Source organism: Chrysemys picta, chromosome 2, assembly GCF_011386835.1.
Source record: "Chrysemys picta bellii isolate R12L10 chromosome 2, ASM1138683v2, whole genome shotgun sequence".
Classification (NCBI taxonomy): Eukaryota; Metazoa; Chordata; order Testudines; family Emydidae; genus Chrysemys; species Chrysemys picta.
In genome coordinates, this window is record NC_088792.1 from 15,939,361 (window position 1) to 15,964,968 (window position 25,608).

At 42.1% G+C, this 25,608-nt stretch overlaps 1 protein-coding gene across 2 annotated transcripts in view; it reads left to right on the forward strand.

Annotated features, from left to right (window-relative positions):
- The window catches only part of LOC101950219 (sodium channel protein type 5 subunit alpha-like), a 154,360-nt gene that overhangs the window by 58,140 nt on the left and 70,612 nt on the right, over positions 1-25,608 (forward strand). The window contains exons 3-9 of one of the 2 annotated variants that reach the window (XM_065582693.1): positions 3,376-3,432; positions 8,405-8,699; positions 11,235-11,353; positions 12,007-12,129; positions 14,272-14,400; positions 20,392-20,483; positions 21,397-21,618. In XM_065582693.1, the coding sequence (XP_065438765.1) occupies positions 8,457-8,699; positions 11,235-11,353; positions 12,007-12,129; positions 14,272-14,400; positions 20,392-20,483; positions 21,397-21,618 (928 nt within the window). In that variant the 5' untranslated portion in view covers positions 3,376-3,432; positions 8,405-8,456. Of the gene's footprint in view, positions 1-3,375; positions 3,433-8,404; positions 8,700-11,234; positions 11,354-11,391; positions 12,130-14,271; positions 14,401-20,391; positions 20,484-21,396; positions 21,619-25,608 lie in introns of those variants that run through there. The other variant, XM_065582694.1, reaches the window with a different exon arrangement.

Below are 25,608 nucleotides of genomic sequence, written 5' to 3' on the forward strand. Positions count from 1 at the left end.
GTGGGCATAGACTTTTCCATTTTTGCAGGATTAATTTTTTAGTAACCAAAGCTGCACATTGGAACCATGCCATCTTATTACCAGGTAACCTTCAAGTATCAGGAATATATCCAAGAATGAAACTTAAGGGGGTGGGCTCCAACTTGCATCCAATATCAAATTGGTCATTTGATCCATCTCAAACCAGAAATTCTTGATACAGGGGAGCTCCCTAAACATATGATTTAATGCAGCATCAAAGGAGTTACATTTCCAACAGTTGTCAGCATTTCTGAGGCCCATTACCACTAGCCTTTATGGGAACCAGTAGATTTAAAAAAAGTGTCTTTTGGTGAATAAGCCATAGTCACAGGTCTGTAGTTGATTTAACACTAGATACAATTGTATTCCATTGGATCTGAGATAGCTGTGTATCCAAATCTCTATTCTAAACAACTCTCAAATTATGGAAGAGATTTTTGGGCCAGAAAATCATAGAAGGATAGCGTTTGCTGAGTAAATCCAGGAAGTTTTCTCCAAAATAACAAAAGTTCTGGAATTTTGGAACTCGCAGTGCTCCCAGGCAGGGATGAGGGGAAAGCAGTGGACGTGTTATTCCTTGACTTTAGCAAAGCTTTTGATATGGTCTCCCACAGTATTCTTGCCGGCAAGTTAAAGTAGTACGGGCTGGATGAATGGACTATAAGGTGGATAGAAAGCTGGCTATATCGTCGGGTTCAACGGGTAGTGATCAATGGCTCCCATGTCTAGTTGGTAGCCAGTATCAAGCGGAGTGCCCCAACGGTCGGTCCTGGGGCCGGTTTTGTTCAATATCTTCTAGGCTGGTAACTATAACACCTATACAAAACTTGAATGAATGATTGTGTGAATGAATGAATATATGTGTGTGTATAAGGAATAAGTAGTGATAGGAATAAGTAGTCAAACAATGTTGTTTACTTTTATCTTTTGCTTTATTATTATATTTACAATAAATGTGGCATCTTTGCCTTATCCCTCTTAATAAGATCCTGCTGGTTTTTATTCTATTGGTATAACACACCTTCATTCCCACCCGCAACCTGATTTCCTTGTTGTGAACGCTGCTAATTAGCACAAGCGGTAAGGTTTCCAAGGGCCGTCCCCCAAAACAGGGAGGCTAAAAAACTCGACCTTTTAGTCTTTATAAGTCTATAGTCTTTTAGTCGACATTATAATCAAAAAGGCTGACAAAGCAGGTGCTGTAGTCATCGTGAATAGGTTGGGGTATGAATGAGAGGCTGCTAGGCAACTCTCTGACACCACATTCTACAGGCCCTCTGATCCCTCTGAGGAGTACCAAAAGAAACTGCACCATCTACTCAAGAAACTCCCTGAAGAAGTACAGGAACAAATCTACACAGACACACCCCTAGAGTCCCGACCAGGGGTATTCTATCTGCTACCCGAGATCCATAAACCTGGAAATCCTGGATGCCTCATCATCTCAGGCATTGGCACCCTGACAGCAGGATTGTCTGGCTATGTGGACTCTCTCCTCAGGCCCTACGCTACCAGCACTCCCAGCTATCTTCGAGACACCACTGACTTCCTGAGGAAACTACAATCCATTGGTGATCTTCCAGAAAACACCATCCTAGCCATTATGGATGTAGAAGCTCTCTACACCAACATTCCACACAAAGATGGACTACAAGCTGTCAAGAGCAGCATCCCCGATAATGTCACGGTAAACCTGGTGGCTGAGCTTTGTGACTTTGTCCTCACCCACACAACTATTTCAGATTTGGGGACGATTTATACATTCAAGTCAGCAACACTGTTATGGGTACCTGCATGGCCTCACAGTATGCCAACATTTTTATGTCTGACTTAGAACAATGCTTCCTCAGCTCTCGTCCCCTAGCACCCCAACTCTACTTGCGCTACATTGAGAACATCTTCATCATCTGCGCCCATGGGAAGGAGGCCCTTGAGGAATTCCACCAGCATTTCAATAATTTCCACCCCACCATCAACCTCAGCCTGGACCAGTCCATACAAGCGATCCACTACTGTGCAAATAAGCGATAGTCACATAAATACCACCCTATATCAGAAACCTACTGACCGCTACACTTACCTACGTAACTCCAGCTTTCATCCAGACCACATCACATGATCAATTGTCTACAGCAAAGCCCTAAGATACAACCGCATTTGCTCCAATCCCTCAGACAGAGACAAACACCTACAGGATCTCTATCAGGCATTCTTAAAACTACAATACTCACTTGGGGATGTGAAGAAACAGATTGACAGAGCCAAAAGCGTACCCAGAAGTCACCTGCTAGAGGACAGGCCCAACAAAGAAAGTAACAGAAGGCCACTAGCCATCACCTACAGCTTCCAACTAAAACTTCTCCAGCGCATCATACAGGATCTACATCTACAACCTATCCTGAAGGAGGATCCCTTACTCTCACAGACCTTGGGAGACAGGCCAGTCCTCGCTTACAGACAGCTCCCCAACCTGAAGCAAATACTCACCAGCAACTACACAACACACAACAAAAAGGCTAACACAAGAACCAATCCCTGTAACAAACCCGTTGCCAAGTCTGTCCGCATATCTATTAAAGGGACACCATCATAGGACCTAACCACATCAGCCACACCATCAGGGGCTCATTCACCTGTACACCTACCAATGTGATATATGCCATCATGTGCCAGCAATGCCCCTCTGCCATGTACATTGGCCAAACCGGACAGTCTCTAGGCAAAAGAATAAATGGACACAAATCGAACATCAAGAATTGTAACGTTCAAAAACCAGTAGGAGAGCACTTCAGTCTCCCTGGACACTCAATAACAGACTTAAAAGTGGCCATTCTTGAACAAAAAACTTCAAAACCAGACTTCAAGGAGAAACTGCAGAACTGGAATTAATTTGCAAACTGAACACCATCAAATTAGGCCTGAATAAAGACTGGGTGTGGCTGGGTAAAGTAATTTTCCCTCTGTTGATACTCTCACCTTCTTGTCAACTGTTTGGGAATAGGCCACATCCACCCTGATTGAATTGGCCTCGTTAGCACTGACCCCCCACTTGGTAAAGCAACTTCCATCTTTTCCTATGCTGTATATTTATACCTGCGTACTGTATTTTTCACTCCATGCATCTAATGAAGTGAGTTATAGCCCACAAAAGCTTATGCCCAAATAAATTTGTTAGTCTCTAAGGTGCCACAAGGACTCCTCTTTGTTTTTGCTTATGCAGACTAACACAGCTACCCCTCTGAAATCTGAGGATTCTGAGTTTCTCTGGGGAGGGTGCAAGCATAGTCTATATAGAAGCTCTTAATTTCCTTTGCAAGGGTATGAATTCTTTGATCTCTGCATTTCTTTTTAAAGGTGGCAAAAGAGAGGATACATCTTTACAGGCTTCCCAAACTGTTGCATCCATTTGGGGTAAGTGGAATGTTATTGATTGGAGAGAGGAAACTGCCAAGCAATAGAGCTTCAAGGAAGTAACCTGTTATCTTCTTCTCAAGAAAGCAGATTTGCTATGTCTTGGTAGAATTAGTGGAGAAAAAGAAATAAGAAAAGAATGTAGACTGGACAAATATCCAGGTTAGGAATATGAGCTGAATTCACCCTTGGCATAAGTGGGCATCAGTTCCCATTGACTTCAGTGGGAGTTGGATCTGCTTTGATCTGCTTACACCAGCACTGAACCTTGTACATTTAAAAAAAAAAACATTGTCGCTCTTGCTGGTTAAAGTTAATAAATAATGTATCAAACAGCAGATAGGTATTCAATCTCCACTCTTAAGAACATAAGAACGGCCATAGTGGGTCAGATCAATGGTCCATCTAGCCAAGTATCCTATCTTCCGACAATGGCCAATGCCAGGTGCTTCAGAGGGAATGAACAGAACAGGCAATCATTGAATGATCCATCTCCTGTCATCCATTCCCAAATTCTGGCAAACAGAGGTTAGGGACACTCAGATCATGGGGTTGCATTCTTGCCCACCCTGGCTAATAGTCATTGATGGACCTATCTTCCATGAACTTATCTAGTTCTTTTTTGAACCCTGTTATTATTTTGGCCTTTACAACATCCCTTGGCAATGAGTTCCACAGGTTGATTGTGCGTTTTGTGAAAAAGTACTTCCTTACGTTTGTTTTAAACCTGCTGCCTATTAATTTCATTGAGTGACCCCCCCCTAGTTCTTTTGTTATGTGAAGGAGTAAATAACATTTCCTTATTCACGTTCTCCATGCCAGTCAAGATTTTATAGACTTCTATCATATCCCCTCTTAGTTGTTTCTTTTCCGAGCTGAAAAGTCCCCAAATTTTTAATCTCTCCTCTTATGGAAGCTGCTCCATACCCCTAATCGTTTTTGTTGCCCTTCTCTGTACCATTTCCAATTGTACTATGTCTTTCTTGAGATGCGGTCACCAGATCTGCATGCAGTATTCAAGATGTGGACGTACCATGGATTTATATAGATGCATTATGATATTTTCTGTCTTTTATTATCTGTCCCTTTCCTAATAGTTCCTAATATTCTGTTAGCTTTTTTGACTGCTGCTGCACATTCAATGGACGTTTTCAGAGAACTGTCTACAAAGGCATCACAGTCTCTTTCTTGAGGGGTAACAGCTAATTTAGACCCTATAATTTTGTATGAATAGTTGGGATTATGTTTCCAATGTGCGTTACTCTGCATTTATCAACATTGAATTTCACCTGCCATTTTGTTGCTGGGTCACCCAGTTTTGGGAGATCCCTTTGTAACTCTTTGCAGTCTGTTTGGGTTTACCTATCTTAAGTAATTTTGTATTATCTGAAAATTTTGCCACCTCACTGTTTACCCCCTTTTCCAGATCATTTATGACTATATTGCACAGCACTGGCCCCTGTACAGATCCCCTAGGGGACATTTATTCCAATCCTTTGTATCTTACCTCTTAATCACTTACTGATCCATGAGAGGACCTTCCATGACTTCCCTTTACAAAAGCCATGTTGAATCTTCCCCAGAAAATCATGTTCATCTCTATCCACTGCATAGTTGTGTGTTCATACCCTGGGAGCCTAAAAGGCATACATACGGGAGCCTGGTGAGTTATAGCAATAGTACCAATGCCACAATCAGTGACAGAATTTGTCAGGTCTTGTGCTATTAAGAAATAGTCCAATCCTGAATATGTTGAATGAGCTTCAGGGAAAAAACAATCTAGTCTCTGGCCATAGGATTTTCCAATCTCCACACATTTCGTTAGCCTAAATCAGCCTGTAGCGAGGGGGTGTTACCTCCCTCAGAGACTGACAAGGAGGGATGGCCACGCAGCTCACACAGCCATGTATGTATGAAATGTTAGTGTTTGTATGCAGTGTTGGAGATGATTTATGAAGAAATGGGTCTAGTTTTGCTAAAATCTCCAGCTATAATAATAGGGTGATGGCCATGTTATTTTTATTTGAGCTTCAGAGCTCAAGCAACCTGCATCTACCTTGGCCACAGAGCTGTATAACAATATTGCCAGCAGTGAACTATTACTACTGCTCATTGGGCTAAGATGTGTTTTACTGTTTTCTGATTGACAGCTCTCTGTAATTATTCCCATACTGCTGTGAGGCAGAATGCTATAGCAATCAGTAGTACAGATGCTCTTCCCACTTCACTTTTGAAAATGGAAATTAGGCTCTGCAATCACTTAAACACTTTTGAAAATGTTGCGTTCTGTGGATAGAAGATTGAATTACTTTTATCTTGCTTGTTGACTCTTTGCTTGCATAACCTAATTAAGCAAAAAGCCATAACAATATTGGTTCATGCCTCCGAGGCACAGTGAGTTAAAGAGCTTTCAATTTTAGCTTTTATAAGAAAAATACCTCAAATGCCTTCAGTTTTACATGACCAGTATTGATAAAGGCGGGGTATGTATAATATTTTGTGTTACATGTGTTTTAACTAGTTTTACTATGCTTTCTGGTCTATCTTTATCTCTCGTAGTGTTTTTCTTTTTCTTTTTGTTTTTTAAGTGCCTGGAAAACCAGAATTGATGTTGCAAGGGCAGCTGGACATAAGGAGAAAAGCTGAATATACCCTTTTCCCTCTTGAGCCTACCCCTTTTCTCTCAGCACTCCCTACTCTGTGCTGACAGCTTAGGTTGCCTTTACATTTTTGCTTTGTATGCCCCTTTTACAGGAGATGGAGATAGAACACTGGTATCAACTGGTTCTAAGGCAGTTGGAGTTTGGCAGTTGGGCTCTGACTGTTAGTTCTTAGAATGCCAGACCCTTGCTGTCCATCCATTTGGGGGAAGTGGACTCAGATTGGAGGGAGGGGACAGCAAGAGGGAACTGCCAGGCAATAGAGCTTCAAGGAAGGAACCTGTTATCTCCTTTTCAGAAAAGCAGATTTGCCACTCTTTGGTAGAAATAATGGAGAGAAAGAAACAAGAAAAGAATGTAGAATTGACAAATATGCAGGATAGGAATATGGGCTGAATTCACCATTGGCATAAGTGGATCTAAGTTCCCATTAACTTCAGTAGGAGTTACTGATCTACTTACGCCAGGACTGAACTTTGTCCAATAAATATAGGAAAACAGGACACACAGAGTGGTCTTATGCATTTTCGTCTCTCAGACACAGGTACCATCAAGAGGCTACATGGGAAAAGGAAACAATGACTTGAAAGAAACAAACAATAGAATAACTTACCAAGTGATTTGTTGTAAATAAAAGAAAGCCATGTAATTTAAATGTGTGGTTTTTGGAGACATTCTGTACAGTGTAGACGAAGGCTAAAACAGGGGGTTATCTGGCAGTTACAGTTCTTCACACCATTGTCCAGCAGCTTTATGATCCTGCATCAGAACATTAATATCACCCTACAGGTTGTAATCAACTCCAGCATAAGTACTTGTGAGAAATTTCCATATAGCATTTGTCACGAAGTTCAGTGGGAGGTAGTGGGACCCAGCAAGCTGTGACTCAGTTCTCCATACCATAAACGTGGGACTGCTTGGCTCTCCCTTCATTAGAGAGTCTGACTTTTGGTGGTGGTGGGTTATAACTAGAAAATGGCATGAAACAATCCAATCATTGTTTAACAACACTGAAAATGTTATTGTCTGTTTACTACATATTGTAATAGAGTGTGCTCTTTAGTTTGTAACATCATATTCCTATCTGGTCATTGCTGCTGGAAAATAAACCTATTAGCTTGCCAGTATTTGCAATGATTAAAATTGATTTTCTTACATAGGAACTTTGACTTTTGTAAAAAAGATAAGTTATTTGATCTGGGAGGGGGTATTTTGGGGGGGGGTTGGTTATTTTTGGATACTTGGTCTTGCTCTAGTTACCACACAATGATATCGGAGATGCTGCATTGTTTCAAATGCTCTCTTAATTGTTAGCGGATGTTGTTGTTATTGGTAACCTTCATAGTTATAGCACTTGGAAGAAAATTATTGGTTTCCTGTGTACTGTTATGCTGCATCTCTTCAGGGCATCTTTCAAAGCCTAAATATTCATCCAGGGTTTCTTTGTGGGTCTGAGCAGAGTGGAGAGGTTGTCTATTTCTGTGGAGTTGTGGGTGTTCAGTATTCTTGACCAGTGTGTTTTTCTCAATTGTTTTGTAATATGTGCTTTAACTATTGATGTTGCATGTGCTTAGCATGTTAAGTACACTGCACAAAATGTATAGGTATACTAATGAGTAAGTGTGAACAGTAAATAATGCTGTTCAATTTAGTTACTATGTTTCCATGTTAAGATCACTGGATAATTCTAGGTGTAATGTATTTTACATTTTAGAAGTATCCATTACTTTTAAGTTAGATGTGTAAGACTTCCTTTCTTTTCCTCTTCTGTTACTTCTCAAGGTTGTAAGAGTTACAAGTACCATGGAGGCTATGTCTTTAATCCGAGCAGGGAGCTCTTTGCAGCGCTTATCAGTAAAGATTCTGGAGAATGTAACTGACAGATTTCAAGAAAAATAATGTTTTAAGTCCTCCTTGGCTGGAAGGACTGTGGCTGAGATGCATGGCCTCTAGGGCATGTTGAGAGTTTAAAGGAAGAAAAATATATTAGGAGGCGCTCATAGATATGGTTGATCATCCCTAGATCTCTGGAAAATTATTCTGTCAAGAAGTGCTGGTCACCCACAACTCCATTTCATCTATAATATATCTCTAAATCCTATCAGTTACATGTAATCTAAAAATAAAACCCTGTAACTTATCAATCAGGAATATAGTGCAATTTACCACACCCCCCCCCCCCCCCATTTTTCTCTAAGGCTGACTGCTACAAAAGTGGAAATACTTACAAGACAATTGGAAAGCTAAATGAGGTTGTTTGTCGTTGACAGCTTTCCTTTTTGGTAGTCACTTATCTTGATTCTTCTTTTTAGTTATTTCCACTACTAGGAGTAAAATCTACTGCAGGAGGAAAAGGATGAAAAGATGGCTGACTTTTCACTACCGTGTTCTAACCATTTCCGCCAGTTCACTCGTGAATCTTTAGCGGCTATTGAGAAGCGAATTGCTGCCAACAAGAAATACAAAGACCACCAACCTAAAGAGAAACCTCGTCCCCAACTTGACCTGCAGGTTTTCCAAAAGCTGCCTACTCTCTATGGGAATCCTCCTCATGAGCTTGTTGGGAAACCACTGGAGGATCTTGACCCTTATTACAATGATCACAAGGTTAGAGACAGCTTATGCCGAGGGATCTGATTTCATCCCGCCTTGATCATTTGTCAGTAGAGAACCTTTTCTGGTTTAGGAGTCAGAGAGCTAAATTTGGCAGTGCTTCCTTTGAATCATATATTAAGACAGTTGTATTCAATCAAGTTATAATAAAAAAAAGACATCATACTTTGATCAGTATGTGATCATGTAATAAAACCTTAGTTTTAAACTCTACTAATCATAGAGAATGAAATTCATCAGCATGAGGCATGTGCACCATTTACATTAGGGGTGGGCAAATGTTTTGGCTTGAGGGTCACATCGGGATATGGAAATTGAGTGGCGGGCCATGAATGCTCACGAAATTGGGGGTAGGGGTGCAGAAGAGGGTGAGGGTTCCGGCTGGGGATGCGGGCTCTAGGATGGGGCCAGAAATGAGGAGTTCAGGGTATGGGAGGGGTCTCCGGGCTGGGGGGAGGATTGGGGTATGGGGGGGGGGTGAGGGCTCCGGCTGGAGGTCTGGGCTCTGGGGTAGGGGTGGGGATGAAGGGTTTGGGGTATAGGAGGGTGTTCCAGGCTGGAACCGTGGGGTTCAGAGGGTGAGAGGGAGATCAGGGCAGGGGATTGGGGGGCGGGGGGATGGTCAGGCGTGCAGGCTCCGGGCAGCGCTTATCTCAAGCAGCTCCCGGAAGCATGTCCCCCCTCTGGTTCCTACGCGGAGGTGCTCTGTGCCCTGTCCGCAGGCGCCATTCCCGGCCATTGGGAGCTGTGGGGGTGGCGCCTGCGGACAGGGCACAGAGCTGCCTGGCCATGCCTCCGTGTACTACATAGGAGCCAGAGGGGGGTCATGCCGGCTGCTTCCCGGGAGCTATGCGGAGCAGGGCAAGCCCCCGATCACACTCCCCAGCTGGAGCTGAGGGCTGGATTAAAAGGTCTGATGGGCCGGATGTGGCCCGCGGGCCGTAGTTTGCCCACTCCTGAATTACATCCTGCTTAAGCCTTCCAAATAGGGCTTAAGTGGGACTTAGGAGGTATATGTTAGCCCTCTACACAAGGATGAATGTCACTCACACTGAATATAACATTGGACAGAGAATATAAAAATCTGTTGCTGCATGATGACTGAAAATGGAGTTATTGGTTTTTATCTAAAGTATCTTCAAGCCTACTAGACCTATATGTAGGCTGAATCAAAGCCACTACATTACATGCTGCTTCTCACTCTATAGGCTGCTAATAATCAGAACCACTTAATACAGTCTCTTTCCCTATGTTACAAATTTTAATAAGGAAATACACCTCTACCTCGATATAACGCTGTCCTCGGGAGCCAAAAAATCTTACCATGTTATAGATGAAACCGCGTTATATCAAACTTGCTTTGATCCACCGGAGTGCGCAGCCCCGCCCCCCCCCCCCCCAGAACACTGCTTTACTGCGTTATACCCAAATTTGTGTTATATATCGGGTCGTGTTATATCGAGGTAGCGGTGTACTGCCTGTAAGTATACATTTTTTTTCAAACCACCAGTTCTTCCAAGTACAAAATGATTTTTAGAATATATTTTAGCTTTTAAAACATGAACCCAGAACTCTCATATCCCGGGCTATTGGCTAGGATGAGTTCCCTAACCCCCAGGCTATTGGCTATACTAGGATGGCTTGCTCTAATTCTATTTGTTTAAATAATTAAATATCATTGGCACCGAGACTTGTGTCCACGTCTCATGCATTCCAGGTGGGTGCCATGATCACTGGGCAATAAAGTCAGCCTCCCTCTAGCCCAACTACTATTTAATTATTTCTACAAAGTGGAACAGCTCCAACAGGAGGGAGTGAGCAAGGGAGACAAGCTAACTGTAGACGCAACTGTAGACATTCTACACAAAGCTAGAGAGGAGGGGGAGACACTTTCCTAATTAAAGTTTTGTTGAAACCACTCTTTGCCTGGGAAAAGTTTCAGGTTTGACAAATCCACATTTTTCAATGAAAAAATTGTTTTGTTGAAAAATTCCTGACCAAAATAATTGTGAATTATTCAATATTAGTGAATGCTGAGTCAGTGGTTCAGCAAATAAAGACCCTGATCCTGCAAATGCTCTCACATTTTATACATATATAAACTTGACTCACATGAATAATCCCATTTACTTTAATGAGAATGCTGACATGAGTAAAATGACTTCTTCCTTTAGCCCTGATCCCACAAAATGTGCATAGAAGTTTCATAGTGAGAAATTCCAATTCAGTAGTTAATTGCCTAAATTTACCTTTAAAAAGGGACATGAAAAGTGTTCTCCAGAGTACACAATATTCTTTACTGAAACTTTAAAAATGTGTGGTACAAATATATAACAAATCAAAAAAGATAACAAACAAGAATTACGAGGAATCTTTCAGTATAAACAAACAAACAAAAAGAAAGTCAACCATCAAACTTTTACACATAATTATTTGCAGTTCTGCCAAGAATACAAACCCTCAGTGTCCACAGTTCACTTTCTGGAGAAGTTTAATTAATTAAGATTATCTCTGGTTTTTTTCTTAAAGACATTTATGGTACTGAACAAAAGGAAAACAATCTTCCGATTTACTGCCACACGTGCCTTGTGTATACTTAGCCCTTTTAATCCAATCAGAAGAGCAGTGATTAAAATTTTGGTACATTCATATCCTTTCAGTTGGTTTTACTTATTCTAGTTTTTTTTATAATGGGTATGAAATAATATGGGTGTAATACTGACTGTCATATGTAGAACATATCCTGGATCTAGTCTGTTTCTAAAAGCAATAGTGCACCCGTTTCAGATAATTGTGAATTATTTTAGAAATGACTGTTGTTGGTATCTGAAACAGGAAGTGTACAGGGATCCACCTACAGAGAGGAAGGATGGAAACCAGGTAATAGAGGGCCTAATTCTGATCTCACTTACACCTGTGATTAATGCCATTAAAGTCAATGGGCTTGGTTCACTGGGGTGTTTCACCAGTTTTATGCTGCAAAGTTATGCTGGAGTAAAACTGAAATATCACAGTGGTGAATCAGACCCAAGGGTCTTGATCCAGCCACTGTGGAGATCTAAGTACCACCAGTCACGCAGAGCCCTGCAAGGGTGTCCTGCATATCTTGCAGAGAGGTGTGTGATCTTAAGCTCACTCTTGCTGCAGTAAACAGGCCTCAGTGAAGAGGTGGTGCACATGGCTCTGCAACAGTGCAGGGAGGGTGATTCTGTTGAAGATCATCATGGTTTAAACATTTTTTGTATTAGTGGAATGTTTTGTTTACACTGTAATGTTCTTTACCTTAACTCCTGTTACTTACATTGTTCACTATTTTTATTATGTGCACTATTTTAACCAATTGTGTCTTCATGGCTAAATTTGAGATTCCTAGGAAGTCTAATTCTAAGTCATCTTTACCTTCTTCATGGAACAAGTATGTCGAGTAAGTATTTCTGTAGGAATTTTTTTCCTAATTCTCTAGTTCTAGTTAATTATTTAATTGGTCTAATCTTGTAGTCCTCACATAAGATAATGTCATGTTGGTGTCATTAGGAATTTTGCTTGTGTAAGAATTTCAGGATTACTGCTTTGTGTATATAGGGCCATCTTCAGCTTTCATTTGCTGTACTATAAATCCAGAGTAACTCTTTGGAGTCGCTCTGGATTTTCAGTGGGGTAAATGAAAGCAGAATCAGCCATTTAGTGCCAAAAAAGTGCTAAGTTCTTTTCATTATCTTTTGTCCACGTTTAATTGTTCTAAATCCTAAAGTCCTTCCTTAATTTTTACACATTTTTTTACTGAGGCAAGTCTCCAGTCAATGTCATTGTTGACTAAGAGAGGATAAGATCCTGAAATCCTTACTGAATTCGTTTCTGTAATGTTGATTTGTGCACTATTTGCTTTAATAAAATAATCTGTCAGATGCTTCTTGCCTGTGGAACTTTGTTAATAAGGGGCCTTTTCTTCAGCATTGGCCAGATCTCGCAATTTTATCACAAATATCAAAATATTTAGTGTTTTTTTTCTTAAAGCCTCAACTCCTGATGTCATGTGAAAACCTGAGAATCTCAAACTTCATTTAAAGAAAAGTGTAAACTTCTATCCCTCCCAGTTTCAAAGTTTGAAAACGTGAACCCTAACAACCCCAACATTCATGGCAAAGAACCCACAACCTATTACTTTAAACATTTGTTTTAAGCCAATCGCATGACTTGTTGGGGCCTGACTCATGATTTTCAAACACGCTGTGTTGACAATACTGAGTACTCCAATGAGCTCTGTGCAGGAACACATGTTTTCAGGGGCCTGGGACAAAATCTGAAACTGAGCTTCCCCGCCCCCCCCCCCCCCAATCCTTCTAAATAAATACCACTGAGGTGAGGGCCTGGGACATGGGAGGGGGGGGGGGGGAGTATTGGAGAGTGAGCCTTCCCTGCAGTCACCCTGCAGCAGTGTCTCCTCTCCCTCTGGGCATTGCAACCTGGCATACAGGGTCACAATGCCATTCACTCAAGTTTGGAGCACCAGTCAGTTTGGGTACCCTCTCAAACAGAGGGCTTGTGTCAAACTAGCCCTTTTGCCCCTCTTTGGGCAGCCCTGGCTCTATGAGGTTGGAGCTCTGTGCCTGCATGAATCCCATTAACATCAGTGCATCTCCCTGTGGGTGCAGGGTTCTGCCTTTGTGGAACACGATGCAGGATCAGCATCTAAATTAGTAACTTCACTCTACCCGATCATCCACTTTGCTAACTGTAATATCTGAATAAAACTTTGTGATTTTAATATATATCCCCATTTGAAAACTAGTGTACATCAATATGTTTATCTGCAAGGGGGTCAGAATTTAGACAAAGTAATATATGCTATGGTAATTCAAATGTTTCCCCCTCCCCAGTAAAAAGGGCTACATTGCTGTCAAATAATTCCTGAAGATATTTTCTGTATACCAAATACCTTTAAAATTATCTAAGGAGATCTCAATCTTGCTGAAATAAGTGCACTCAGAAAAGCCAGGAGAGCTTTTACTGCTAGTTTCCATTTTAAAGAAAATGCTGCCTTTAAAATTAAAGTCCTGTAAATTTGTATTTCTGTCAGCTTTTTTTCAACATTCTTTGAAGAAAGTGCTACCAGATGCACAAAGTGAACAACATAAAATGCACTGAGCAGCCACTTTGGCATCTTGAACCAGTGAAGATATGGATTATTGTCAAAAAAACTAAAAGTGGACAGTGATTTGGGGTGGCTCAAATTAGGGATGCCCAACCTGAGTCACTTTAAAATTGTAGCAAACAAAAAATGGTCACACGTAAGCAAGTATACCGCAAACACAGATATTGATAGCCACATGCAGACTGCTGGTAGCTAATATTTCAAGTTGCCTGTAGGAGTTAAGTCCTGATCCAGTACCCATTGAAATCAATGTGAGCCTTTCCATTAACTTCATTTGGGGGCACTGGGTCCATTAACTTCATTTGGGGGCACTTGGGCAAAGAGACAGCTCAAAGTGAGTAAACTGCATGTGCCACATACCCTCCTCCATTAATTGCTAATGTTCTCACATTTCTTGGACACTTTACTCCCCAGGTACACTTTCACTGGCATTTACACTTTTGAAGTATTGATAAAAATATTGGCAAGAGGATTCTGTCTGAATGAATTCACTTTCCTTCGAGATCCGTGGAATTGGTTTGATATCAGTGTCATTGCTATGGCGTAAGTAAGAACATGTATATTTTAAAAGGCTATTATGAAGTTTAAATTATTTTTGCTTGTCTTTATTTTCTCTAGAACTTTTCACTAAGGTTTTGTACTGTGCCCTTAAGACACAACATTGTAAGGAGTGATAACTGTATCTAGTGCTCTTGTATTCCCTTTGTTTTATGGTATACGGGATATCAACAGCATGCCAATCCCACAAAAAGAGGGTAAGGGGATTGTACAGAGGGTAAAGATAGAAACATATATGATATATTCAATGCCATCATTTAGCCATCAGTGGCCCCTGTTTGTGAAATAGGAAAAGGGTCTGACCTGACAGGAAGTGAGATGTAATATCTATACTGTCATGAAGTATCTGTGTGCCACATATGTGCAGACATCGGGGTAGTCAGTGGATTAAATCTGGGATCAGCATCACCAAAAACAGTGTGAGCTTGAACTTTCTGCAATTAGAAAGCAATACAATCAAATTAATTAAGCCACTGTATTACAGGCTCCTCCTATCACACAAGCTTGCCAAGAAGGTCTGCAATCCACAGGAGTTCAAGACCCATATGGGATGTCAAATTTTTCTGTCACTTTCTTTTACAGCATAAGTAACAAGGGGGAGGCAGAAATTGTTACTCCAGGGTTTGATTACTTCCAACTTGCCTGAGTGATGAGAGTTCCAAAGAAAGTGGGCCATTCAGTCCCTTGTATCTTCATTTCATTTTGTCACAATAAGGCAATAACCAGACAATACTAACATCCATAGTATTTCCAGTTATTTCACTGTAGATAGTATGAAGTGTACTCCATACCAACAGTGACAAGAGCTACTCCCTGCAGAGTTCGTCTGAGCTGTCTGCACAGACAGCTTCTCATTCACTGTGCTCCCAGTGACAACACACTGACTGCAGCTCAGTCAGCAGAGGTGAGATGAGGAACTTCCTACCACACACGGAGACAGCCTCAGGACTTTATAGTTCCATTAAATCCATAGGTCCCTTTTACTAATTCCCAGGACACTATTGACAACCATTCTCAGGGAAGTGTCACCAGCCAAGGCCCTGGGTCATGCCACAGTTTCCCCTGTTGGATATGTAAGTCAGTCCCGAGTCAGACTTCACCTTCAATAACTCCTTGTTCAAGGAAGGACTTTATTCATTAATCACCATTAAATTAAAATACAGAATTCCAGGCCTCAGTTTTCCTCATCAGAGGATGATCTTTCTCACCGTCTCTAATCAGTAATTTGTCATCAGCCCCTCTTGCTTTCCAGACTTTGCTGCCCCACTCCGGAGTACAGTCTCGTGTTCTGCTATTTCTGGAGAGCTAATGTCTTAGATACTTACTTCCTCTTCAGGGTGTCTCTGTCAGCACACTCTTTATCTTCCTGCATCCTTCCCAGGCTCAAAATGTAAACCTCTCAGGTCCAGAGGCAGATACCAACTCTGTTCCTGGACCTTGCTGATTGACTAGCTCCCCAGTGTCTCCCTTCTCCCGTGATTCTGACAGTTCTCTTTGGGCTCTTACTGTCTAAGCTGCCATTCAGGGCTTGTCTCTACAGCAGCCTATTTCACCTCCTGTTGGTTCTTCCAGCCTGTTACAGTCACAGAGCTTCGCTAGAGAGCTTCCTCTTTTTACTGTTCTAGCAGTCTCTGCCAGTGAAGACGTGACTCATTGTAAAGTCTCCAACTCTACTTCCCACTTCGTTGAAAGAACAACAGGTGTGTGTGTGGGTAGGTGAACACGTGTGTGTGTGTGTGTGTGTGTGTGTGTGTGTGTCAGACAGAGAGGTGAGAAGCAGAGGTAGCAATAGGCAGGGCTGAGAATCATAGAATATCGCGGTTGGAAGGGACCTCAGGAGGTCATCTAGTCCAACCCCCTGCTCAAAGCAGGACCAATCCCCTAAATTATCCCAGACAGGGCTTCTTCAAGCCTGACCTTAAAAACCTCTAAGGAAGGAGATTCCACTACCTCCTTAGGTAACCCATTCCAGTGCTTCACCACCCTCCTAGTGAAAAAGTTTTTCCTAATATCCAACCTAAACCTCCTCCACTGCAACTTGAAACCGTTACTCCTTGTTCTGTCATCTGGTACCACTGAGAACAGTCTAGATCAGGGGTCGGCAACCTTTGAGAAGTGGCGTGCCAAGTCTTCATTAATTTAAGCTTTTGCGTGCCAGTAATAAATTTTACATTTACAGGGGCCCCCAGATGGCAGGAGCCAGCGGAACACCAGACTGGCAGCATGGGATTCTTCCATCCTAAGTGCAGGACTCTGCACTTGTCCTTGTTGAACCTCATCAGATTTCTTTTGGCCCAATCCTCTAATTTGTCCAGGTCCCTCTGTATCCTATCCCTACCCTCCAGTGTATCTACCACTCCTCCCAGTTTAGTGTCATTGGCAAATTTGCTGAGGGTGCAGTCCACGCCATCCTCCAGATCATTAATGAAGATATTGAACAAAACCGGCCCCAGGACCGACCCTTAGAGCACTCCACTTGATACCTGCTGCCAACTAGAGATGGAGCCATTGATCACTAGAGATGGAGCCATTGAGCCCGACGATCTAGCCAGCTTTCTATCCACCTTATAGTCCATTCATCCAGCCCATACTTCTTTAACTTGCCAGCAAGAATACTGTTGGAGACTGTATCAAAAGCTTTGCTAAAGTCATGGAATAACATGTCCACTGCTTTCCCCTCATCCACAGAGCCAGTTATCTCGTCATAGAAGGCAATTAGGTTAGTCAGGCATGACTATTCCTGATCACTTTCCTCTCCTCTAAGTGCATCAGAATTGATTCCTTGAGGACCTGCTCCATGATTTTTCCAGGGACTGGCCTGTAGTTCCCCAGATCCTCCTCCTTCCCTTTTTTAAAGATGGGCACTACATTAGCCTTTTCCCAGTCATCTGGGACCTCCCCCGATTGCCATGAGTTTTCAACAATAATGGCCAATGGCTCTGCAATCACATCCGCTAACTCCTTTAGCACCCTCGGATGCAGCGCATGCAGCCCCATGGACTTGTACTCATCCAGCTTTTCTAAATAGTTCTGAACCACTTCTTTCTCCACAGAGGGCTGGTCACCTCCTCCCCATGCTGTGCTGCCCAGTGCAGTAGTCTGGGAGCTAACCTTGTTCGTGAAGTCAGAGGCAAAAAAAGCATTGAGTACATTAGCTTTTTCCACATCCTCTATCACTAGATTGCCTCCCTCATTCAGTAAGGGGCCCACACTTTCCTTGACTTTCTTCTTGTTGCTAACATACCTGAAGAAACCCTTCTTGTTACTCTTAACATCTCTTGCTAGCTGCAACTCCATGTGTGATTTGGCCTTCCTGATTTCACTCCTGCATGCCTGAGCAATATTTTTATACTCCTCCCTGGTCATTTGTCCAATCTTCCACTTCTTGTAAGCTTCTTTTTAGTGTTTAAGATCAGCAAGGATTTCACTGTTAAGTCAAGCTGGTCGCCTGCCATATTTACTATTCTTTCTACACATCAGGATGGTTTGTTCCTGCAACCTCAATAAGGATTCTTTAAAATACAGCCAGCTCTCCTGGACTCCTTTTCCCCGCATGTTATTCTCCCAGGGGATCCTGCCCATCAGTTTCCTGAGGGAGTCAAAGTCTGCTTTTCTGAAGTCTAGGGTCTGAATTCTGCTGCTCTCCTTTCTTCCTTGTGTCAGGATCCTGAACTCAACCATCCCAGGTTCCCATCCACTTTTGCTTCCCCTACTAATTCTTCCCTGTTTGTGAGCAGTAGGTCAAGAAGAGCTCTGCCCGTAGTTGGTTCCTCCAGCACTTGCACCAGGAATTGTCCCCTACACTTTCCAAAAACTTCCTGGATTGTCTGCACTGCTGTATTGCTTTTCCAGCAGATATCAGGGTGATTGAAGTCCCCCATGAGAACCAGGGCCTGTGATCTAGTAACTTCTGTTAATTGCCAGAAGAAAGCCTCATCCACCTCATTCCCCTGGTCTGGTGGTCTATAGCAGACTCCCACCATATCACCCTTGTTGCTCACACTTCTAAACTTAATCCAGAGGCTTTCAGGTTTTTCTGCAGTTTCATACTGGAGCTCTGAGCAGTCGTACTGCTCTCTTACATACAATGCAACTCCTCCACCTTTTCTGCCCTGCCTGTCCTTCCTGAACAGTTTATATCCATCCATGACAGTACTCCAGTCATGTGATTTATCCCACCAGGTCTCTGTTATTCCAATCACATCATAATTCCTTGACTGTGCCAGGACTTCCAGTTCTCCCTGCTTGTTTCCCAGGCTTCTTGCATTTGTGTATAGGCACTTAAGATAACTCGCATTCCACTTCCCCACTTACCTCAGGGCTTTGGTCTCCTTCCCCCGGTGAACCAAGTTTAAAGCCCTCCTCACTAGGTTAACCAGCCTGCTTGCGAAGATGCTCTTCCCTCTCTTCGTTAAGTGGAGCCCATCTTTGCCTAGCACGCCTTCTTTTTGGAACACCATCCCATGGTCAAAGAATCCAAAGCCTTCTCTCCAACACCACCTGTGTAGCCATTCATTGACTTCCACGATTCGAGATCTCTTCCCGGACCTTTTCCTCCACAGGGAGGATGGATGAGAACACCACTTGCGCCTCAAACTCCTTTATTTTTCTTCCCAGAGCCATGTAGTCTGCAGTGATCTGCTCAAGGTCATTCTTGGCAGTATCATTGGTGCCCACATGGAGAAGCAGGAAGGGGTAGCAATCCGAGGGCTTGATGAGTCTTGGCAGTCTCTCCATCACGTCGTGAATCCTAGCTCCTGGCAAGCAGCACACTTCTCAGTTTTCCCAGTTGGGACAGCAGATAGATGACTCAGTCCCCCTGAGGAGAGAGTCCCCGACCACCACCACCCACCTCCTTTTCTTGGGAGCGGTGGTCGGATATCTCCCATCCCTAGGACAGTGCATCTCATGCCTTCCAATCGGTGGAGTCTCCCTTCCCTCAGATGTATCATCTAGTCCACTCTCCGCATTAGTACCTGTGGAGAGAACATGAAAACGGTTGCTCACCTGTATCTGCATTGCTGGTACATGGACACTCCTCTTTCTTCTTCTGGAAGTCACATGCTTCCAAATTTCTTCACCGTCCTTCTGTCCCTGCTGCGCAGCCTGCTCTGATTCTTCAGAATGTTGTGCCCATAGAAGCATATCCTGACGTCCGTCCAGGAAATCTTCGTTTTCTCTTATGCAACACAGGATTGATACTTGTTTCTCCAGACCTTGAACCTTCTCTTCCAATATGGAGACCAGCTTGCACTTTGTACAGACAAAGTCGCTTCTGTCCTGTGGAAGAAAGACAAACATGGCACATCCTGTGCAGGGCACAACAGCTGATCACTCACCATCCATATTACCTTCCTTCTAAGAAAGAAGACCCAAAGGCAGTAACTGAGAGGTACTAGGGACTGTGTGTGTGTGTGTGTGTGTGTGTGTGTGTAAGATTTGTTTTGTGGATTGGACTGTTTGAGCTGTACTCTGGGAATAGAAGAGACTATTACAGGGTGGAATTGATTCATTTTCTTATAGTGAGGAGAACTGAGGGATTTTTTTCCAGGGAGGAACCGTGATGTAGGAGGAATTGATAGATTTATTGTGACCTAGGGAGGAGGCAAACTTTGAAGTATTACTTGGGAATTTGATCAAAAGTAATTATTTTCTCCTTCCTCTGGCCAAAATATTTTTAATAAATATTTTTAATAATTTCTGTGTTGCTGTTTTTGGCTAAATTTAGAAGTTCATGGTATTGTGGGATGTTGGCATCATTCATAACCAAGCCCTAATTTATAAGTATGTGTTATTTGAAGTAATCAGGAAATTGATCCTTGATACATAATACTCAGGATGAGCCCTTGACATTTGGTTTGTTAATGCTCAAGATATTGTACGCTCAGAAGGGTTAGCAATTAAGAAAAGTTGTATAAAATATTTCCACGGTTCATTCAATTCAGTAGCATATTTTGTCATGTCTTGATTTTACAGATATGCAGGGGAGTTTAGTAATATAGGCAATGTTTCGGTCCTTCGTACATTCAGGGTTCTGAGAGCTTTAAAAACTATTTCAATACTCCCAGGTAAGAAGCCCAGATTTTTGAATATTTTCTGCCAACTGGATTCTCTCCTCCAACCATTTCTTTGGTTTTGCAGGTCTTTTGTCTTTTCTTATCTGAGTGACTTTGTGTTACAGAAACAACTGAATTTGTGGATGTGGGTGGCGTCTCAGGATTGTTGGCCCAGTCAGAATAATTTAAGCACTGGAAACAATCTGCCATTTTATTTATTTTGATTGTTCATGTCTTTAAGCATTTTGCTTGATTTTTATAATATCTGTTATACAGAAGGCTGTTCTGATTGTTCTTGTTTATCATTGTTTTAACTGTGCAATGTCCTTAAAGACTTAGCAGACTTCTGCTTTATAATTAATATTTATTATTATTGGGTCAAATCCTGTTCAGTTTTTACTCATTCCTTAATCAGGCAAATCAATTAGGCATTCGCTGGCTAACAGCTATAATCAAATTGAATATGATTGATGGATCTGGTCCATTGGTCTCTTTCTGGTGCCCTTGTATTATTTTTCTGTATGCGTCTAGTGTTTTACAAGTCCTCCCAAGGTAGCATCATTGCAAATTTAATTAGCAGGATATTTATTCCCTTTTCTAGATTATGAAAGTCAGATTCTCCCTGGCCCTTGCATGGATGAGGGAACAATTCATGCAGGAAGGACAAAAGGAGCCTTTCCCCCTCCACACACTCCATACTCCCTACGAAAGTGCTAGGGACAATTGCTTAGACTAGATGAAAAACATCTTTTCTTACTTTCATTACTTTTGTTTCATCTGGACTATGTTTGTATTGAAAAGATACATGAACACTGGCCAAGTAACTATGAACTTGTGGCTGCTGTATGTTGTTTTGACTCTCAAAAAGAATGATACATGTGTTTCAGTTTTTTAGTCCTTATACTGCTGAATTTTATCTCTCTAGGACTGAAGGTCATCGTAGGTACACTTATTCAGTCTATTAAGAAACTTGCTGATGTGATGATCCTGACAGCTTTCTGCTTGAGTGTCTTTGCCCTCATAGGCCTCCAGCTCTTTAAAGGCAATTTGAGACATAAGTGTGTCAGGAATTTTAACTCCACCAATGGAACTATTTATTTGGATGACAAAAAATGGTGCTCCTTTGATGAGTTTATTAATGATTCAGGTATGTTGTCCTCTTGTTTCCTTTTAAGATGGTAGATTTTATATATCTTTTTAATCCTGCACTGCAAAATATATTGAAATTACAGATGAACTACTACCACAGCGCAGTGTTAGTCTTTGAAATGCCAAAGTGGTTTGCAAAGGTCCAGGGATGATTTCTGCTATTGGTGCTACAATTCCTTTCTTTTTTTTCCCCATCAACCCATTATTGGAAACAATAGTCATCTGTGTTTCCCAGTATGATACCATAGTAACTGAAATGCACATTAGCTCATTCTCTGACATAATTTACAGAAGTTCGGCCTTGTACAGTGTACAAAGCAGTTATATATATATAGTTTGCTGTACATTTAAGAAGTCTACAGATTTATGTCTTTTGATATGGACTGTGAACAGTTTCAGCTGAACTAAATATTCAGCTAAAATGTGTGTTTTCCTTATAAATAAGTTGTATATCTCTTTATTCCGTATGTGTTTCTTGACTACAATTAGTGCTGAAAATATGGATGAATAGAACAGATATCTGAAAACACAACAAAGCATCTTCAGAGGAAAGAAAAAATGTAGATGCATCAAGGGAAGAAAGATTTTTTCCTCAGAAAGCTATCTCCAAATACATGAGAGAAACAACATGAGAAAAATCATCTGCATGTACTGAATCTGGGGAAAGTTTCACCAGTGAGTGAAATCTCCAAATAACCAGGAAATTTAGATGCAGGAGGAACTATCAATAAGCACCGTGTGTGGAGAAAACTGTACTTGTAAAGGAGAGGTTAAAATACACAAAAGAATCCACCCAGGAGGGATGCCATTTGCATGCACTGAATGTGAAAGATTTACTGAGATGGGATCTCTCAAAACTCACCAAAGAATTCAGTCAGGAGAAAAATTATTTATATGTACCAGATGTAGGGAAAACTTTAATGGTAAGGGAATTCTCAAAACCCACTGGAAAAATCCACACAGGAACCAAGTCATTTACAAGCATGGAATATAGGAAGAGTCTCAATCAGAAGGCAATCTCTAAAAATACTAATGAATTCACACAGGAGAGAGATCTTTTTCATGCAATGGATGTGTAAAAGCTTTGGCTACAAAGAGGAATTTCAAAATACACAAGAGGAATAACATGAAACAGAAACTACTGACCTAGCCCTCATTTTTTTCTTTTAATTTTTAAATGTTCCTTTACAAACATTAACTTTGCTGTGTTGGACATAATTTATATTTCATTGTAGGATACACATTTGTGATTCATAGTGTTGCCCCTCCCCTAAGGTGTGGCTCAAGCCTCCCCGGGGATGCTTACTACTTAGAATGGCTTCTCTCTTCTCCTTGCATGGGCTGGTCCTGGGCTCTTTATTGTGATGTCTGGTGCCTCCACCCAAGGTGACTCTTCACTGTGCCCAGGGCACAAGGGGTGCTGTCTTTTCGAAAAACGACTAATGCTGCTAATGGCAAAGGAGTATAAAATCCACTACATAATGGCAGAATAAAGCACATCTACACAAAGCAGAGCAAAGAAATGACACGACCAGAAATTATAATATAACAAAGGAGGTCTTTATTCAGAGCAGGAAAATGGCATCTGGGAAAGGAAAGCCTTAGGGTTAACTTATAAGTACAAACACATCAACAAATTTCCCATCTCCCAGCACTCACTACTCTTCTCAAACCACAGCTCCCTCCGTGGCATCTTCCCAGCCAGATGGCATGCTAAGGTTGAGTCCAGAGACAAGTGCTGCAGTGCTGTGAACATTGGCCAGCATAAACAAACAAAAAAGGATCCTCTTAGAGTGTCTTCATCTCTGGATGGGGCAAGGTCATCTCCTGGCTCTTTAGTCTGGAGTTCTGGGGGGTCTTGGCTGGCCTTTGGTAGACAGTGCTGAGTTGGATCTCTCACACTGTACACACTGCTGTGGATAGGGGTGGAACTGTCTGAAACCATGCACTAGATCCCATGGCAGTTTAATTCCCTTTCCGGGGAGTGGGAGTTAGAGACTTCCTGAGCTGCTGTTCTACTTTTTCAGCTCCTTGTCCTCCCTCCACTGCTTCCCTCCTACTGTATGTTAAACTTGGTCATTTTATGTTATCTTAAAATAAATTGTAATTTTGGGGTGACAGAGTAGCACAATTTTGGGGGCTAGAGCAGTGCAAAGCAACCAAAGTCTGTTCTAGGTCCAGTACTATTAAATATTTTCATTAACAACTTGGATATTGAAGTGGAGAGTACTTCAGATGACAGAATTAGAATTCAAAATGATCATAGTAAATTGGAGAATTGGTATGAAATCAGTAAGATGAAAGTCAATAAAGTTAAGTGAAAAGTATGACACTTAGGAAGAAAAAAATGAATAAATACAAAATGGGAAATAACTGGCTAACCAGCAGTACTGCAGAAAAGTAGCTGGGGGGGTTACAGTAGATCACAATTGAATATAAGCCAACAGTGTGATGCTGTTCCAAAAAAGTCAGATGTCATTCGGCAATGTATTAACAAGTATAATGTATATAAGACATGGGAGGTAATTGTCCCACTCTTCTTGGCACTGGTGAGGCCTCAGTTGGAGTACTGTGTCTGGTTTTGTACACTACACTTTAAGTAAGATGTAAACAAATTGGAGAGGGTCCAGAGGAGAGCAACAAAAATGATGATAGGTTTGGAAAACATGATCTATGAGGAAAGAGCGAAAGAATTGGGTATCAATGGTTGTTAACCAGGATGGGCAGGAATGGTGTCCCCAGCCTCTGTTTGCCAGAAGCCTGGGAATGAGCGACAGGGGATGGATCACTTGATGATTACCTGTTCTTTCATTCCCTGTGGGGCATCTAGCACTGGCCACTGTCGGAAGACAAGATACTGGGCTAGATGGACCTTTGGTCTAACCCAGTAGGGCCCTTCTTATGTTCTTATGTTTTGTCTAGAGAAGAGACGGCTGAGGGGGTATGTGTGCTAACAGTCTTCAAATATGTAAAAGATTTTACAGTGAGGATGGTGATCAATTGTTCTCCATGTCCACTGAGCGTAGGACAAGAATTAATCGGATTAGTTTTCAACAATAGAAATTCAGGTTAGATATTATGAAAAGCTTTCTAACTATAAGGATAGTTAAGCAGTGCAGTAGGTTTCTTGAGAAGGTTGTGGAATCCCCATCCTTGGAAACTTATAAGAACAGGTTAGATCAGAGGTTCCCCAACTTTGGGGCATGCCCCCTTGGAGGGTGCAGAGGAATGTTCGGAGGGCGCAATGGGGGAAGGAGGGAGTGGGGAAGGAGCACCAACTAGTCCCACCTGACCCCTAGCCATGCCCCGGCTCCCAGCCCTGCCCCCAGCCTTGGCCCCCAGCCATGGCTCTGTTCCTGGCCGTGGCCCCAGACCCACTACCAGCTCCAGCCTCAGCCCCCTTACTCCTATTCGTTTTCCTCCTCACCCCTCCCCCCCTGAGCCAAGGCCCTGCTGCTAGCCCCAGCTCCCTGGGATGACATGACCCTGAAAAGTTTGGGGACCACTGGGTTAGACAAACACATGTCAGGGATAGTCTTGATATATTTTATCCTGCCTCAGCATGGGGAAATGGATTTGATGACCTCTTGAAGTCCCTTCCAGCCCTATATTTCTATGATTCTGTATTGGTGAATCTGTCCCTTAACTTGCAATTGACAAGAGGGCTATATTAGTGAGACTGGTACTGTATGAAGGGGATTAGAAATAGTCCAGTCTCCAAGTCTCAATATCTCTGCACTTTAAGGGCTTCTCCTGAGTTCCTGCCTCAGTTCTCCAGCACTTCTACCTCAATGTGCAGTAAAGCCAAAGTAGCAGTGCCTTTCAAGCACTGATGCTCATGCCAACATCCAAACATAGAATCTTTAAGGAGCAGTGACAATTAAGCCATGTAATCTACCAGTGAGAACTGTTGTGTCCAGTCTCCTTCATATGACTGAGTCATTACAATCAATAGAATTGTTGCATGCAGATTAGCTGCAGATAAAGG